The sequence below is a fragment of the Mustela lutreola genome, chromosome 11, assembly GCF_030435805.1.
Source record: "Mustela lutreola isolate mMusLut2 chromosome 11, mMusLut2.pri, whole genome shotgun sequence".
In the NCBI taxonomy this organism is placed as follows: Eukaryota; Metazoa; Chordata; class Mammalia; order Carnivora; family Mustelidae; genus Mustela; species Mustela lutreola.
Window position 1 is genome coordinate 13,680,563 of NC_081300.1, and position 19,320 is coordinate 13,699,882.

Genomic DNA, 19,320 nt, shown 5'->3' on the forward strand with positions numbered 1-19,320 from the left:
GTTCTGTAACATCATAGGAATACACAAAGACCAACATTTAAGTCCAAAGAAGACAGATCATTTTTCAGGTGGTTAACTACATTTCTGTCTGAACTGGGCTTTCTTTAAATCTCAAGTCATGGCAAATGGCCCTATGAGTTTAAACAATCCCAAGTGGTTTTCTGAATATTATAGGGACTCCTCTAGCTAATGAGAGATGGTCTCTCCCTTTTCTGCACTGGCTTTCAAAAGTAGGAAGTCTCAAAACAAAACCCCATTATGAGCAACAGAACAACAAAGTCACATGCTTTTTAAAGCAACCTTTTCATGCACTCAAAATTCTAAAAATGATTAAAGCTTTTTCCCACAGTGGATATATTTCCCCCTGCTGGTTTTAGACATTCCAAATGATTCTTCATTTAGGGAAGGCTCAACTGAGTCACTTGAAAATCGGGCCTATCTGAAAATGGCAAGTTCCTCCATCCAAGCTGCCAACTCGCTCTACTGGACGGCAGGAAAGGGAGGTTGCAAAGTAACCCGGGTGCACAGATGTGCTCTTCCCAATTCTGACCAAGGGGCCAAATGTGCACTGTTAGCTCAAGAGCCCCCGGATTATTGGCAAATCCCACAGAATCAAGCAGAGCATGTGAATTGAAGTACACTGAAAGCCTATCTATCCTGGAAAAGGCATAAAAATGCTCTCATTTAACCTTCATTAAGAGCTGTGGGCAGTCCATTTTTTTTTTCTTTTCTGTTAGCAAAGTGCAGATCAGAAACAGTGCTGCCTCCGATGAGAACTCGCGGTCGAGTCACTACATGCTGCCTTGGTAGGGCTTCAGAACAACTGCACAGTCGAGACGAGCTGTGAGTGCACATCGTGATGCAGGAGCACTCCTGCTGTAGCTCCCTAAGACATGACCTGATACTCTAACACAGGAGCAAAGGTCTGGGAAAGCTATACCCTGCCCAGCAAGAAGCCACACATGGCTGAAATACTGTGGTGGGAATATTTACACAAATACTTTGTGGCCCAAGAGAAATCAGTTAATACTTCTCACTAGCATGGGTACATCTTATAGCCGTCAAATAACCAAAATGTTCCTAATCAGCTATTTATAACCAAGATGTTACCAGATGTGTTTATCATGTGTAAAGAATGATATCCTCATTCGATATATACATTTTTGAGATCTCATTTCCAGAATGGTAGGGTAAGGTTCTCACTTCACTTCTGCATAAAAGGAACAAGAATCCTGGCAAAAACTGTCAAAATCAACTTTTTCAGAACTCTAGAAATTAACTAAAGGCTTGCAGCAACCTGAGGAATGTTTATTGCAGAAAAGCTACTGACTCTCTTAGGAAGAGCAAGCACTGTGGCATTTTACCTTGCCCTATTTCCTGTATATTTTCTCCAGTTCAGAAGTAGCTTTATAAAGGAAAAGTTTTGCAGCTACAGTAGCTTTATAAAACTAGCAGCCACTAGAAAAAGCATGCATTTGGAGCTATCTAAAAACCCCATCCCCAAAGAGCTGTCACTATTGGCCTAGCAATTAGACCTCACTCTGTTAACAGCTGCTTACCCACACGGCATTTGTCACAATCAACCAGCAGCAAATGTTTAACAACTTGGCTGCCTCAGGCAGCATTACCACTTGGGGCTAACAAGAGCGTGACCAAAAAACTTTAAAAGAAAAAAAAACGAAGAATGAGATGTCCACAAGGAGTTTTGAAAAGCTTCCACATATTCCTAAAAATCTTAAAAGGCCATACTCGTATCTTGAGCTGTATGTAAGCCCAGGAAAGACCTGAGAAAGCCCTACATTCTTACTTTTGGCTGACTCTGAGCTTCTGTTTAAGCAAGAATTAAAAACATAATACATACAGAAAATAAATAGCAAAATGGCAGATGTGAATCCTATGTTATCAGCAATTACAGTAAAATTAAATGGATTAAACATTCCACTCAAATGGCAGAGATGGGCAAATGGCTAAAAAGCCATAATTCAACTACACGCTGTCTATAAGAGATACACTTCCGATTCAAAGACATGAATAGGCTTAAAGTAAAAAGACAGAAAAAGAAGTATGCTATAAATAATACCTAAGAGAGCTAGAGTGCTGTATTATTCTCAGATAAAATAGTCTTTAAGACAAAAACTGTTATTAGAGACAAAAAAGATATTTTATAATGATAAAAGGATCAATCCATTAAGAAGATATGGATATCATAAATAAGTACTTCCAGCAACACACACATTTTTAATTTTTCTACACTGAACTTTTTATTTTATTATGACTGTTTTCTTTCTACTTAATTTCATATGCAGGGAAATAAAGCTTTTAAAAAATCAACACTGCTAGGAACTGCCAAGTCAGTGGTCTATAAGACACCCTTTATACCAGTTAAATTTAAAATCAATAATGACATTTATAGAAACATAAAATTATGTATGTCTGACTGATTTTAAGAGACAATATACATTTTCCTCTGCCACCCCCATTTCCCTTCCAGAGAGCAAACCTCTGTCTTTTTCTTCTTCACTTTCAAAGCTTTCTCTTCCATCATGTCGTGGGCTAGAAGGAGAACTGTAACTCTCTGAAGAGGTTTCTCCACATGTGTCATGTCCAGATCCAATGTCCAAATTCACATCTAAAAATAACAATTCTAGTTTTTAAAAATCATGTTAAGTAGTTAAATTAATTTCTAAATTGAACCATTAGAATTAGTTACAGCTATAAAAGTTTTTTTCTTTCAGTTTGTCTACAAACACCTAAAAAGCTGGTCCTCGACCCAGGTAAAAATTCATTATTAAAATACAATTTTAATTGAAAATAACAATAACAAATACATTCTTCAAATAAAAGCAGAGGGAACAAGTCAATCTTACTGGCTTTTTAAAAAATCAGAGTTTAGTTTCTTTGTAGTGACTGCTCAGTCCTAGCATATGAAGCCGTTATCTAAGTCTAGATATTTTAGCTTCTCAGAGCTTATTGGAAAATACATTCTTTAATAGAATTCAAGAATAGAACTGACTCCCAAAAATGCTTATTCAGTGAAATCACTGTGCCTGAGTATTTAAAAAGACTCAAATGCTTCCCATCTAGACTGAGTAGCCCCTTGAGTTCTGCCCAGAAAACAGGCGCACATCGAGGTGGGGTAGGGGGTATAGTACAGAACTTGTCATGATTAATTAGTCATATCTGTTTTGGGCACAGAGGAAAGATTATTAGTATACCTAGTATTAGACATTCCTGCACTGGAGCAAACTTAGATAACTCTTCTATTCATTTCTGTAAACTCAGCAGCTAACATAGTTTCTGCCTTGCAGCAAGCGCTCAACATGTGTTTAGTGTACAAATCCACACATAAGGAATTCTGGAGGCATTTCGGAATTATATAGATGAGTGAACCATTTCTATGGCAACCTGGTAGAAGCAGTAAAAGGTAACTGCTTGGACAAAATATGTTTTAGAAAAAAGATATGGTTTGTGTAATAATGAACTAGTTAGCTGACTAATCTGTGTCCTCTGAAGGTATTCAATTTATAACAGAGTTAGTACGGTTAAGGATGACCTAGCCTAGCCCACCCACTCCAATGGTAAGGAGATACTAAAGAATAAAGTCATTAAGAATGCAGATGCTGCAATTCCTTTTGGGTAATAAAAGGCCAAACTGCCAAAGGAAAACGGCACAAAATCTCATGAGCCTCTAAGAGTGGCAGAGGAGTGACTTGGGCAAGTATTAGTTTTACAGAAAAGTAAGCTGGAGGGTACTTACGCATGGTAATAGGTTCTGCATTACCAGTCACAACATGACTAGGGAAAGGGATGCGAGCCAACACGCGATCAGAAGACCATCTAATGCGCCATGGCGGCCAAACAGCCCGGCACCAAACTGATCAAAGTAAAACCTATACCACTGTGGCATGTGCGCAAATCACGCATATAAATATCTCAAGCAGCAAAATGAACAAAATGAACAATTCTACTGAGGGACTCAAAGATCCAAGGACAGTTCTCACACCAGAAATGTATGCTAAAAGAGAGCCCCTGGAGTAGGATGAGTGGAAATTTGCTCACTAACTCAGACAGTGAAACCCCAGTGGAGTCTTTGAAACTTCAAAGCCGAAGTTCTGGAATGGGTTTAAAAAAAAAAAAAGAGCGGCTATTTCTCCAAATGCCAATTTATAGAATGATTCACTCTAGATTACGTAGCTAGTAAATACTCTCATCACCAAACTGTCAAACATAATCATTTGCAGTTTTTCAGGAGCTATACACATTAATCTATACTAAACATAATCCTCTCTTCGAGGATCCAGAAGGCACAGAGTCTTGAACTTTTCTCATCAGGAATTACGTGATCCTCTGGAGTCAGGAGGCGTGGACGGGGAGGCTGAAACAATTATGCCAAAGGACAGTCCACCCACTGTCCGAACTTTCGAACAGAAGCATACTTTTTTTTTATTTGTTCTCTCTCAAAGGGTAAAAGGTTATGCCTGCTACTAAGAAGACAAAACCTCAAAACTTGTCCTATTCTAGTCTAACAGTAAAAATCCGGGTTATTAGTATGTTTGAACCAACAGAAGTTCGGGTGGACCTAAGAAGTATGTAGGTCTGTCAGATGACAGAACCATATGAGAGGAAGCTGGAGATATTTAAGTCTCTGACATGTCTTGAAAGAACTACTGAGAGGTCACCTATCTCACAGCCCCTCCAAACTTCCGGGTGCCACAACCCACAACGGAAGAACGGGGTGGAAGAAACACAGGTGATACAGTGGGACAAAGTTCTTAACAGCGCAGATGAAGTAAAGCAAGCAGCCTTTTAGTGGACAGATGTTTTAAAAGCAAATATACTGCAAAGAATACAGATGACAAATAGGATGCCTGCTTTTTGGGGAGGACACAACACGAAGGGAGGCAGTAAGGAACTTCTTTTGCTCCCTTTTGTATCTTTAGAATATTGAACTATATAAATGTATTATTACTCAAGATGGAAGTTAAATTTTAAGATAAAAAATGAGTAATACTCCTCTTGGTTATTTAAAGATGCAGACAACCTCCCCATCAGAGGATCTGGTATTTTCAACTCAAATACAGTTTCTACACTTTAAGACATGCAGGATTTTTCCATAAAGAAAAAAATCTTAAATATATTTTGAGTTTACCGAATGCTTAAAGGTAATTCCTTCTTTATACCCTAATGTTTCAAAGGGACATTAATAAATAGAGGGTTCTGTGTTTTGTTTTTTTTTAAATTGCAGTCGGCAAACATTCAAGCTACATTTGACATTAGTGCAAATTTAGAGATTTTACATACAGTGTATGTAAATTAATCTTAATTTAAAAAAAAAATCCTGATGTTATATTTTCAGAATACTGGAAAATAAAGAGCCCAAGGAATTGGGAGGCTGCGATGTTATTTAGAAGTTCTTAATTACCTTCGAATAGGGAAAAGGAACTAAATTACTGGGCACCGAAGGGCTCAGCAGTGGCGAAATGCTTTTCACGTGCAGCCATATTTAATTCTTACAATCCAAGGAAAAAGGTTCTTACTCCTGTTTTACAAATGAGAAAAATAAGGCTTCGAAGAGGCCACACGTTCACAAAACTAGTGGAGTACAACAGTCAAACCTACACTGGGCTGAGATCAAAGTCCACAGAACTTCTCTGCAAAGAGGAAGCTAATGAGCAGGGAAGAGTGGTGTGCTTCTTTGGGGTGCAGCAGTTCCCACATTACGTGAGAGACAAGGAACAGAGCAATGTTCTGAGGGTGGCACAAATTTCGACTGGGAAATGACCCAACGTGGTAAGTGATCTAGGAGACAAACATGTGGGCGGTGCAGAAAATGAGCTGGAGGGAGGAAAACCAGAGACAGGGAGATGTGCCGGAAGTCATTTCCAACCATCCACCGACAGAGACCTTTCGTGGTTCTTATTTTAGCTCTTCCTCCTCCTCTTAGCTGCCACTACCACAGGAAACCTCAAAGATAGCTAAGTGTTACAATAAACTCATCAACAACGTGGGGTTTTTTCCCATGTCATTTTCCCCCCGAAGACAGTTCAGTTGGCTAATTCAATGAGTTGGCCAGATGATTTTAGGATCAAAACGTAACTCTATTTCCTGTATCAATTTTCAGTCTCTGAATAAATAGCTGGCTTAAAAGCAAACTCCATTAAAAATACATATTCTGGTTATTCGTGTTGTATCACAACTGAGCGTGCTATTATTTGAATAAAATTTACATCTAAAAAACCCTTAACTTGTGAGTCAGTCCACTCAACAAATGCGTTAGGTACACGCATGAACAAAAAACATTCTCCTACCAGTTTATGGCCCTTTATTCTCTTTTATCTTTCCTATTGATAGTAAACATGACCTTGAAAAGTTATCATTGAGCCAGCAGAAAGGATATTTCTCAAATGAATACAAAAGCAAAAAAAGTGAAGAAACCTTAAAATAAAAGTGGGTAAATGGAAAGTAGACAAATCTAGCACAATAAAAATCCGAGTATCTGCATTCCCCTAAAGCTCCATAAAACCCCATGAAGGGTGGCCAGTAGAACAGGAAAATGTCAACAAGAAACCAAAAAATGACTTTACACAAAAACAAGGACAGGTTTCCACGAGGGTAGAAAAGATCTTCCAGCAGTGACTGGCTTGAGAAGCAGACAAGTGAGGGGCCGGTTGCTACCAGAGGAAGGAGGAGGTGGTAAGTAGAACTGTGGCAAAGGAAACATTTACCCCCATTGCTGAATCCTACGTCCTCAATTAACGCCATTGATTCAGACATTGCTGTTTGCATCAGTGCGAATTCCAATCAGTGTGAAGTAGAGTATCAAGATTTGACACAACACTCCAATACCTATTATAATGGGTATCATGCTAAATACATTTAGGTGATGGGTATTTAACAGAAAAACTTCCTTACCTTTCAAAGAACCACCATGGGCATGTTGAGAAGTAGAGAGTCTAATACCATTTATTCTACTATTCAATCTGTTGTCAGTTTTCTTCATTTTCTCCCTAAACCCAAAGTATACACGTTAGCGACATTTTTTATAAGCTTCTCTAGAGAACACAGTTAAGTAGTATTACTAAAATGCCCCTCGGGGACTCCTGCGTGGCTCAGGTCATGATCCCAAGGTCCTGGGATCAGCCCTGATTTGGGCTCTCTGCTCAGTGGGGAGCCTGCTTCTCCCTCTGCCTGTCACTACCCCCACCCCCGGGGCTTGCGCTCTCTGTTTCTGACAAATAAATAAATAAAACTTTTAAATAAATAAAATAAAGTTCCCCTCAATTTTTTTATAATAAAAAAATTTTAGTAAGCTATAATCTAAATGCAAGATTCACCTTTAATCTGAGAATTCTGAACCTCTGCAAACTGAGCAGATTTGGCAATAGCTTTATTTCAATCATTTGCACTTGTTGATAACTTTGAATTAAAAAAAAAATTAAGCCCTGCAGTAAAAATAGGAGGAAAACTAGTCGGAAAATACCATCTGTATGATGTCAACTAAACAGGCCTCCCCATGTTGCCTTTCTTACCAATTTCTATTACTGGAAACGTTACATTGAACCTACTTTTCTATTTGTGGCTTTCCTTTCTTCTTATTTATTGACGATAAGCCTTGTTTCTCAGTTGAATGCTAATGGAAAGAATAAAAAGAAATCAAACAGACTAACAATAAACCACAGTGTGGAGTTATCCTTCTGAGATCAAACATTCTAATAAATTCTGATTTCTAACCTACTTCCTAAAGATACCTACCTGAAGCACTAAAATCTGTGCATTCTCTGATAAATACTTATTATTAATCTAAGAAAAATACCTACTTTGTATTTTGCTTTTAAAATGGACCTGTATTCTTTCCTCTGACCACAAAATAACACACAGTCAAGAAACTGGTAGTTGCTATACCTTCAACAGTATTCTCTTAAAGTCCACGTTGTTAAAACTTCCAAACGGTTTTGTCAACTTTAAGAAGATGTAGGCACTGAAGTAGTGAGAGAAAAGGTATAATCAAATGTACTCCAAAAATGGCCATTAAGTAGGACTAAGGTAACATGCAATTTCTCAAAATATGCTTCAATGCTTTAGTTTGTAAAAACGCATTCCAGTAAAGGTTACTACATTTGGATCTGAGCATTGGCCAGAAATAAAAACCAGGTTAACCCATCTATTTTCTGGAAAGAACGTGGTTCTCCCCCAATCTGCAGAGTAAGCTCCCCACTGCCTTCAGCGCGACCCCACCTCACGGACACATGTACAGCATTCTGCACTCTCCCTCCACCAGCTCCTAAGAAAGCAGGCATTTCCTAAAGACAGTCAAGACTCAGGGGAAGTGCCCCAACAATTTGCGAGGGAAGGTCTGTTTCCAAATTCATGTCACCAGCAGGAAGATGGTGATTGACATGTGACTAATTGCTTCAAAAGCAAAAAAAATTTGTTGGCAAAACCGTTTAATGTATCCCTAGTCAGAATAAACATAACAGCGTTTGTATCAAAATGTACTAAATTTCTGAGCAATAAAGGCAATCTCACGGTATTCCTTCAGACCTCAGAAGAGTTCAGACTTTATATTCCAGTTACATTTACATGTAATCCGACATTTACATTCAACGCCTGACACTCCACTCTCCGAGATAATAATGCACAGAAGACTCGACTCGTCTAGAGCAGCGATGTGCAAGGACAGAAACAAAACCCTCCAATACCTGATCAGCTAAGGCCACACAGTGCTCCGGGTGCGGAATGGTGGTACAGCTCTGCTTCCTCCAATCCACGATTCCATTCTGTTCGGAATATTGCATGGTGAGCCCATCCAATGGAGAACAACTTGTACCAATAGTGCTATCAGAAAAGTTCACAGAAGTATGAAAATTTACCCTCAATAATGGAACCTACTACATCACAGCACGAAGAAGCTCTGGTGACTCTTTCTGTCTTCAGTATATTATTTTTTTACATAATGCCTAGTGACCTCTCGGGGCGGGGGAATATAGTTTATATTAAAAGACTATCACACAGCTATCTAAGAGTTAATCCCTTTCTCTAAGTAAATTAGTAACAAATGCACGTGGTCTTCAAACTCTCTGCTATGGTTGTCCTGTACCACCCACAGGGGAGCGTAGCCCCAAAGGGTGAGGATCACTGAGAGTTGCATATGTCTAAGGCATGTTAAAAGGACAGGAGGACATGACTGAAAACTAAAAGAAACGTAACAGAAACAGACTCAAAGAATCCAGGAAAGGGAGGTACTGAGCAGGGCCTTTAAAATAACAGTGCTTCAGAGGTCACTGACTACAGGACGATGAGACCTTTTGGAAGAATCTTGGAAAATATAAAAAAGAACCAAATTTCAACTCTGGAATTGTAGAAGGAACTGAAAGTAAGAACTCAATGGATGGAAAGAGACTAACAGAGTCTGCGAGGAGGAACTCTGGTCAGAAGAAACTAGGCCGGAGCCGTGAGAGGAAGAAAACACAGAGCACACGGAGAAGGGGACAAGACGCGCGGGGCACGGTGAGAAGTCTATCATCCAGAGTCATCCAGGTCTCAGAAAAGAGAACAAGAGAATCAGGCAGAAGCAGTATCTGAAGAGAGCATGGCTTAGACTTCTCTAACCCTAAAAGGTATCAGGATTCAGACTTGAGAAGTGGAATTCAGTCAAAGACAGTTACAAACATGTCCTAGGGGAAGTGCTAAAAACCAGACAATGAGAAAATCTTAAAAAGCAAGCAGAGTTTGAAAAGTGCACCAACTTCCACAGAATAACAAGAAGACTGAAGCGATGAGGGCCGGCTATCCTTTAGCGTCCCTAGAAAAGCAGGACCTGGGGGGCGCCTGGGTGGCTCAGTGGGTTAAGCCTCTGTCTTCGGCTCAGGTCATGATCCCAGGGTCCTGGGATCGAGGCCCAGATTGGGCTCTCTGCTCAGCAGGGAGCCTGCTTCCTCCTCTCTCTCTCTCTGCCTGCTTGTGATCGCTCTCTCTCTCTCTGTCAAATAAATAAAATTAAAAAAAAAAAATTAAAAGAAAAGCAGACCTGGCATGGCATGGTTGACAGGGGAGGTGACCCCAGGAAGCAGGAACGATGAGTATACGGATAAGGAGGAAAAACCAACGTGAGGGTCTGTTACTGAGGCTGCCAACAGAAGCAGCAGAGGTTCAAAGCAGCTGAGACCTCCCAGAATTATCTAACCAAAGGATCGGAAGCTGAGCTCTGAAGTCAGCTGAGTGCTGAGCCCCAGGGACAAATTAACTTGCATTTCTGGACTGTGCCGGTTTCTCAAACAACTCGGTCCCCAGACTCAGCAAATGCCCCAAGGGGGAAGGTGGCCAGTCTTAAGGCTTGGGCAGGACGGGAGACAACGGGGGGAGCCAGAGCTGGGCTGAGGGGACACCACGTGAGGGACCAAAGGCGTTCGACTGCAAGACAGTAAAACTGAGTTTAAAAGTGCTCACAGAAAGTAACCGCCAACCTAAGATCTTATATCCAGTAAAAATACAGACCAAATAAACACTTTTTCCAAGTAAAAACAAAGTGAACGCATCACTGGCAGACAGGATGCAGGAAATACTCCGGTGTTCTGCAGCAAGAAGGAAATCTCAGACGATGCTAAGACCCGCAGGCCAGAATAAAGGACCCTGGAATTCTGACCCACGAGTGAAAAAGAGTTTTGCAAGCTCTAAAATACAGGAACAACAATACGTGACATTTACAGTTTATATGGGGAAGAAGGAAAGGGAAGTGACAGTGATTAAAGGTCCTCCGGGGTAAACGGTGCCAGCACAGTTCACACCGGGCCGGGGTAAGTTACAGACGCAGAATGCTATCTCTCAAGTAACCCCCAGAAGAACTGAGAACGGGATAGAATAATCAAGGTCAAGACAAGAGAAAAACAGAATAAAAGCCACCCTACAGCAGAAAGGAGAGAAAAAGAAGGCAACACAGAAAAGGTGGGACACATAACAAGCAAACAGTAGAATGGCAGACCTACAGCCAAATGTGTCGGTAATTCAAGTAAAAGTGACCCAGTTAATTAAAAATGCACAAAGACATTTACGTTTTAGAAATTAGATACATACTTCACGAGGGGACTTTTCCCGGGGTGTTTCTTGTGGATTATGGTGTGCTGTAACACGTCTAGAGCAAAGGAAAAAAACAGCTCATTATGCCAAATGCTTCTGCAAAAATCCAAAAAGATGATGCAACTCATTTATGGGACTGTAACAGTGTTGACAGACGATGCAGAACACTCCTGAGCATTTTCCACAGAAAATTCCTTAAAGAGGCAGTTTTAAAAGACATACTGAACTACTGAATTTCCTCAAATATCCTCTCAAATGCGGTCCTGGCCACCTAAGAGCAAACTGGTTTTGTCTGAAACTATGGAAGTTTGCTGTGACGTGCCACTATGAAACGGCGACCTTCCGTTTCAGACTTTTATTTTAACTGTTAAAAAAATGAAGCGTCTCAAACATTCAAAAAATACTTATCTCTTAATATAAGAAACGCCCACGTTCCCAGCCCCCCGGTCTATTCAACTGACTCCTGGGTAAGTATAGTACTAGAAACCTATTTGCTCTTCCATATGATTGTCTGAACATTTTCTTCTTGCTAGCCTACTCTATTATAAGAACACAGTAGACAGTACACCTACAATACAAACTATGTGTTAAACACTTTCGGTAAGGCTTCCTGTAAGCTCAGCTGTGGGGGAGTCAAAAGTTCTGCCCAGATCTTCAACTGCATGGGGGTCAGCATCCCTAACCTCCATGTTGTAACAAAAATATATCACAGAAACAACTAAAGGCCTCCTCCATTCCTTCCAACGCGCCCCCCACCCCAAGGGTGAGCTAGCTGGAACATTCCAGTGCGTGTGTTTATTAAGCCTTACAGCCCCTGACCTGCTCAGACCCAGGTATTTGCTATTACACGCAAGGCTGCTGTGAAGACTTCATGTCCCCTGGGCACATGGACAACAATTTTCACAGCAGCAGAACCACTGGGCAGTAGCATAAAATTAATTACTTCCAACCTCACTGCATAGTGTTAAGTTCCTGTCCAAATGAGTTGTACCAATTTATGTCCCATCTGCGGCGGATCAGAGTTCCCATTACTTCATACCCCTCGTAATGTCACTCGAAAAAGCTTTGCTGATCTGATGAGCATGAAAAGATACCTCACTGTTTTTACAGTGTGCATTTTTCAGGCCGCTTGTGGGGCTAAACACTGTTTAATAGACATTCGAATTTCTTCCATAAGCTCTTTTTATCTTTTGCCCCATATTTCCATGTTCTCATTGATTTTTTGAAAGAGTATTTGTAGTGTCTGGATAGAGTCTTTCTCCAACTGTGAATATCCTCTGAATGTCTTCAAATTGTCTGGTTTTGGGGTCACATGTTCAGTTATTTTAGATGAGAAAGATCTCTGCTACAGTCATGCTCTGCTTTGTCAAGAAAGCCTTCTTGTCCCAGATGATTAACATTTAAAAGTTCATTTTTATAATTTACACATTACATTAAGTTGATGTTACATATATTTTGTTATTCACTTGCAGTTTCTGGGCTTGACATAAGTATACATCTAATGAGATAATATTTCTTTCAACCGGAAAGCCAGCCAACATCACTTATTGACTAGTCTATTTTTTCCTCACTTATTTATAATGCCACCTGTCACATTCCGAGTTCCCAGATGTCTGTTTCTTGGCTCCTTAAACTGTTCTACTGGTCCATTTGCCTCTCCCTGTGCCCGTATCAGGCAGAATGATTGATTCCAATGAATCCACACTTACCTTCTTCTTGACTTGAAGCTTCCGAACTGTCTTCCTTTAAGTGTTCTAAGATTTTAGAAGTCTTCAGAGAGGACTGTAAGTTATCTGCAGGAAGTATTCAGTATCATTAATCTTTAGGAAGACTATAACAAAAGAAAACACACAGAAGGATTCCTTTTCTCCCAAAAGGGGGAGAATGGACAGTTAATGCTAAAGGGAACATTTCTGCTAGCTGGGTCCTTTAAGAAACCCAAGTGACAGCATAAAAACAGGCTCAGGTGCCAGATGAGAAGCAGCACAAGTAAGTGCTTCCCAAAGTCACTGGGGGCTAAGGACTGCAAACCTCTCGTGTGCTGTAAACTACTACTTTTATAAAACACGATCCTGTGTGGCCATGTCACACTGCTCCCCAGACTCCGTCTGCTGTCACTTTCTATTCTTCTATCACAGAGCAGGGACAAGTGATTCAGAGGCCAACATGGGCTGGCCACCCAACACATTCTCAAAGCCCCAGAAGCCTTCTCCATTACGATACAGACCAGTGCGATTCCAGAGCTTAAAACTGAAGTCACTTAGGAGTTTAACAATTTTGTTTTCTCAATCGTCGGAATATAGAACACTACACTCTATCCTAGGGAGAAAAAGGGTAGAGCAGTCATTCTTTTCAAAAGAAGTGCCAATGAACTTTGACAACAATGTATTCTTTGGTGAAACAATGGGGTCATCCTGATGAGATTTTCCACAATCCCAAAACATGTATGTTTAATACATTTTCATTTCGCAGCAATCTGATACCTTTAGCGCTGCTCGCATACTTTAAATACTGTAAAGCTCTCATGATGAGTTTTTTATTATTTAACTAAGCACTACTCACTTGGGTCAGTTTTCCCAGGCAGCCTGCTAAAAATCTGAATGTGAAGTTTAACTGCATGTTTCAATGCTTTTTTTAAAATTAAATAGACGCTAGTTAGTGAGTATTCCTTAAAAATACTTACACTCAGTCCAAGCAGAAGCACCGACTGTTAAATCTAGATAGTGCTATGATGATTAGGATTTTCCTTTAAAAAAAAAGTACAGCTACTGCCACCATTCAGACATAAATTTAACCACAGGGTCGTTCATCTTGTCTTATTAACTTGTCATTGAAAGTCATTCATTCTACTTGCTACTTGTTTGTTTAAAATATTTAAGGCACAAGTGCCTCATGAGAGAAACTGTGACAAGTTAGCCCGGGTTATAATATCCAATCATCTTACTTTTTATAACCTCTTTTTCTTCCACCTCAAAATGATGAAATATGCATTTTCTTTCCCCTTTGGTTACAAGAAAATATGACTTCGTTGAAAGCAGAAGAAAAGATTAAAAAAAGTGAAGAGCCACTTGCCAGAGCGGCTGTGCTGGAAGTCAGCACTTTCTCCTAAAGCACATGTCCACGTTCCTGGCAAAATATTTGTTTAAACAGGCAGTTGAGAAAGATGACATGAAATGACACACGGGGCCAACTGTGATGAAGGATGAGACATCAGGGCCAACACCAACCCACAGGAATAGAAGGAAAAAAAATGGGGAAATCTTCAGGAGGCGGTATTTCAGTTGGGTCCTAAGACAGGTGTGATTTTAACAGGCTGTGCCAAAAGGAAGGACATTTAAAAGTTTAGGTGCAAAACGAGCCAAGATACCGGGACAGGAAATGGCAGGTGTACTGGGTGGACACCAAGCCAGAGAGACTAGCAAGTAAGGTACAAGGAGGCTCATGGCCCGGCTCCAATTTCAAAGCAAACTTCTAAAGTTGTGAGAAGGGGATTAAGCCACTGATCCCTGCTGTAATCCTGGGACAGGTTAAAGTGAAGTGAGAAGCTAGAACCCAAGAGGGGTGAGGCTTTGCGCAGGGCGTGCAGGAAAGGAAGGCTTCACGGCCGACACCAGGCCAGGGAGGAGGGGCAGAAAGGAAGACCTGCTCCGTCCCTTGCGCCCTGGCCCGCCAGTGACCGAGCACAGAGAGGAAAGGAGAAGAGGGTGAGGCCCGGGTTTCCAGCCTCGGAGGCTGAGGAGGTCATTATGGGAACAGGGGACCCAGGAGGAAAGGCAGACGCTGAGAGAGTCTACACCAGGCGCTCAGCATGGCAGCTCCACGACCCCCACGCCAGGGTGACGAGCCCAGGAGGACCCAGGAGTGGGACCCACGGGTGGGACAGAGCTGGCCTCCGCCCGGGGGTCAGGCAGATCTGGGACAGCAGCTTTCATGTAGCGTCACGGTCAACGACAGAAGTTCCCAACCAAATGCCGCCCTGCCCCGACGGGACCCCGGTGCCGGCTTGGGGACAGGCGAGGGGAGGCACTCACTGAGGCTGTGCAGGGGGTCGGCCGGTCCGGCCTGGAAGAAGCTGTGCACCCGCCGACTCTGCAGGAAAGCTCGGGAGGACGTGGAAAATAGCTGCCTGCGCACAAGGAGGAGAGGGTGTTAGCGCCGTGCGGCCCGGCCTCGGCCTGGACGCCCAGGCCAGAGCACACGGCCGTTTACTTCACGTATAAAAAACAGACCGTTTTCCTAAGGAAAAGAATATTATTTTCTAACGCACTTCCCATAGGAGGAAGTGGACAAAAGAAACCTATTTGCAAAAATCTAATACACAGGTGTATTTTTAATTTTCTGTAATCTAGTGGTACGGTTGCAATTCTGGCAGAAAAAATATATATACGTATTATGATGTCCATGTTTTGCCCAAGTGGTCCAACAGCCACCTTTCTGCTCAGAGTGAGAACGGCAATCCCTTCGCTTCTTCCCAGGTGCTGTTTCCTCACCTGCCTGTCCCACGAGGCACTTCCCACCCACTGAACCGAAGAGCCTAGGGCGCCGGGGTGCCAGGCGCCTGCACCTGTGGGACGCGGAGGTCCGGGCAGTTACGGACAGGGCTGCGTCCTAAGGCAGCACTCACTGATGATTCCTTCCGCTGTGCTTCGTACCATGAGTCTGAGCCGTTATCTTTGAAAACCAGCTTTCCTCACATTTTATTAATGTAATTAAGACTTCAGCGGGAAGTCTTCTCAGCAAAGGGACCCAGCAACAAGGGGCACAGTTACAGGACCGTCTCCTGGAGAGTTTCCTCACGGATCGGAACACCAGCCCATCCACTTAAACGCTGAATTGCCCTGAGCCAGTTACTAACCCTTTCAGCTTTCCTCCCCTCCTAGGGAATGACACTACCAGCTCATCAAGGTTATGACACACACAGCACACGAAACTGCTTGCCCTGCTCAACATACACACCTCCTTCCATTACTTCTGAACACGTTAAATGCTCATTTAAAATTCTTAAATTTCGGAGGAGTCAAGATGGCGGAGAAGTAGCAAGCTGAGACTGCTTCAGCTAGCCGGAGATCAGCTAGATAGCTTATCTAAAGATTGCAAACACCTGAAAATCCATCGGCAGATCGAAGAGAAGAAGAACAGCAATTCTGGAAACAGAAAAACAACCACTTTCTGAAAGGTAGGACCGGCGGAGAAGTGAATCCAAAGCGACGGGAAGATAGACCCCGGGGGGAGGGGCCGGCTCCCGGCAAGCGGCGGAGCAACCGCGCACAAAATCAGGACTTTTAAAAGTCTGTTCCGCGGAGGGACATCGCTCCAGGGGCTAAACCGGAGCGAAGCCCACGCGGGGTCAGCGTGGCCTCAGGTCCCGCAGGGTCACAGAAGGATCGGGGGTGTCTGAGTGTCGCAGAGCTTGCGGGTATTGGAACGGGAAAGCCGGCTACAGAGACAGAGCCGACAGTAAGCTCGCAGCTCCGTGTTACCTTGAACCGGTCGCAGGCTCGGTGAGCTCGGAGCGCGGCCGGAGGTCAGGCAGACGGGAGTAACTGGGCGCTGTTCTCTGAGGGCGCACTGAGGAGTGGGGCCCTGGGCTCTCGGCTCCTCCGGGCCGGAGACCAGGAGGCCGCCATTTGTATTCCCGTCCTCTGGAACTCTACGGAAAGCGCTCAGGGAACAAAAGCTCCTGAAAGCAAACCCGAGCGGATTACTCACCCCGGCCCCGGGTAAGGGCGGTGTAATTCCGCCTGGGGCAAAGACACTTGAAAATCACTACAACAGGCCCCTCCCCCAGAAGATCAACAAGAAATCCAGCCGAGACCAAGCTCACCTACCAAGGAGTGCGGTTTCAATACCAAGGAGAGCAGCAGAATTCCAGAGGAGGAGAAAGCCAAGCACGGAACTCATGGCTTTTTTCCTGTGATTTTTTTTAGTCTTGCAGTTAATTTAATTTTTTCTTTTTCATTTTTTTTTTTTTTCTCGCCTTCGGGTAAAATTTTTTTTTTTTTAACTGTTACCTTTTTCTTTTTCTTTTTTAACGATTTTTTACTAGTTTATCTAATATATATATATATATTTTTACATTTTTCTTAGGTGTTTTCTTTTTTAAAAAAAAAATTCTTTTCTTTTTTTTTTTTTTTTCTTTTTTCTTTCTTCCTTTTTGAACCTCTTTTTATCCCCTTTCTCCCCACTCACGATTTTGGATCTCTTCTAATTTGGCTAAAGCATATTTTCCTGGGGTTGTTGCCACCCTTTTAGTATTTTACTTGCCCCTTCATTTACTCTTATCTGGACAAAATGACAAGACGTAAAAATTCACCACAAAAAAAAGAACAAGAGGCAGTACCGAAGGCTAGGGACCTAATCAATACAGACATCGGTAATATGTCAGATCTAGAGTTCAGAATGACAATTCTCAAGGTTCTAGCCGGGCTCGAAAAAGGCATGGAAGATATTAGAGAAACCCTCTCGAGAGATATAAAAGCCCTTTCTGGAGAAATAAAAGAACTAAAATCTAACCAAGTTGAAATCAAAAAAGCTATTAATGAGGTGCAATCAAAAATGGAGGCTCTCACTGCTAGGATAAATGAGGCAGAAGAAAGAATTAGTGATATAGAAGACCAAATGACAGAGAATAAAGAAGCTGATCAAAAGAGGGACAAACAGCTACTGGACCACGAGGGGAGAATTCGAGAAATAAGTGACACCATAAGACGAAACAACATTAGAATAATTGGGATTCCAGAAGAAGAAGAAAGTGAGAGGGGAGCAGAAGGTATACTGGAGAGAATTATTGGGGAGAATTTCCCCAATATGGCAAAGGGAACAAGCATCAAAATTCAGGAGGTTCAGAGAATGCCCCTCAAAATAAATAAGAATAGGCCCACACCCCGTCACATAATAGTAAAATTTACAAGTCTCAATGACAAAGAGAAAATCCTGAAAGCAGCCCGGGAAAAGAAGTCTGTAACATACAATGGTAAAAATATTAGATTGGCAGCTGACTTATCCACAGAGACCTGGCAGGCCAGAAAGAGCTGGCATGATATTTTCAGAGCACTAAACGAGAAAAACATGCAGCCAAGAATACTATATCCAGCTAGGCTATCATTGAAAATAGAAGGAGAGATTAAAAGCTTCCAGGACAAACAACAACTGAAAGAATTTGCAAATACCAAACCAGCTCTACAGGAAATATTGAAAGGGGTCCTCTAAGCAAAGAGAGAGCCTACAAGTGGTAGATCAGAAAGGAACAGAGACCATATACAGTAACAGTCACCTTACAGGCAATACAATGGCACTAAATTCATATCTCTCAATAGTTACCCTGAATGTGAATGGGCTAAATGCCCCTGTCAAAAGACACAGGGTATCAGAATGGATAAAAAAACAAAACCCATCTATATGTTGCCTCCAAGAAACACATTTTAAGCCCGAAGACACCTCCAGATTTAAAGTGAGGGGGTGGAAAAGAATTTACCATGCTAATGGACATCAGAAGAAAGCAGGAGTGGCAATCCTTATATCAGATCAATTAGATTTTAAGCCAAAGACTGTAATAAGAGATGAGGAAGGACACTATATCATACTCAAAGGGTCTGTCCAACAAGAAGATTTAACAATTTTAAATATCTATGCCCCCAACGTGGGAGCAGCCAACTATATAAACCAATTAATAACAAAATCAAAGAAACACATAAACAACAATACAATAATAGTAGGGGACTTTAATATTCCCCTCACTGAAATGGACAGGTCATCCAAGCAAAAGATCAGCAAGGAAATAAAGGCCTTAAATGACACACTGGACCAGATGGACATCACAGATATATTCAGAATATTTCATCCCAAAGCAACAGAATACACATTCTTCTCTAGTGCACATGGTACATTCTCCAGAATAGATCACATCCTCGGTCCTAAATCAGGACTCAACCGGTATCAAAAGATTGGGATCATTCCCTGCATATTTTCAGACCACAATGCTCTAAAGCTAGAACTCAACCACAAAAGGAAGTTTGGAAAGAACCCAAATACATGGAGACTAAACAGTATCCTTCTAAAGAATGAATGGGTCAACCGGGAAATTAAAGAAGAATTGAAAAAAATCATGGAAACAAATGATAATGAAAATACAACGGTTCAAAATCTGTGGGACACAACAAAGGCAGTCCTGAGAGGAAAATATATAGCGGTACAAGCCTTTCTCAAGAAACAAGAAAGGTCTCAGGTACACAACCTAACCCTACACCT

General features: G+C 41.8%; 1 protein-coding gene across 6 annotated transcripts in view; it reads right to left on the reverse strand.

Annotated features, from left to right (window-relative positions):
- The window catches only part of ZCCHC2 (zinc finger CCHC-type containing 2), a 67,473-nt gene that overhangs the window by 9,742 nt on the left and 38,411 nt on the right, over nucleotides 1–19,320 (reverse strand). For all 6 annotated transcript variants that reach the window (XR_009346147.1, XR_009346146.1, XR_009346145.1 and 3 more), the window contains exons 6-12: nucleotides 15,105–15,199; nucleotides 12,783–12,866; nucleotides 11,071–11,128; nucleotides 8,700–8,835; nucleotides 7,566–7,630; nucleotides 6,913–7,007; nucleotides 2,501–2,629 (exon numbers count right to left, since the gene is read on the reverse strand). Coding sequence is in view for 1 of the 6 variants with exons in the window: in XM_059140833.1 (XP_058996816.1) it covers nucleotides 2,501–2,629; nucleotides 6,913–7,007; nucleotides 7,566–7,630; nucleotides 8,700–8,835; nucleotides 11,071–11,128; nucleotides 12,783–12,866; nucleotides 15,105–15,199 (662 nt within the window). In the remaining 5 variants the exon portion in view is untranslated. The remainder of the gene's footprint in view (nucleotides 1–2,500; nucleotides 2,630–6,912; nucleotides 7,008–7,565; nucleotides 7,631–8,699; nucleotides 8,836–11,070; nucleotides 11,129–12,782; nucleotides 12,867–15,104; nucleotides 15,200–19,320) is intronic.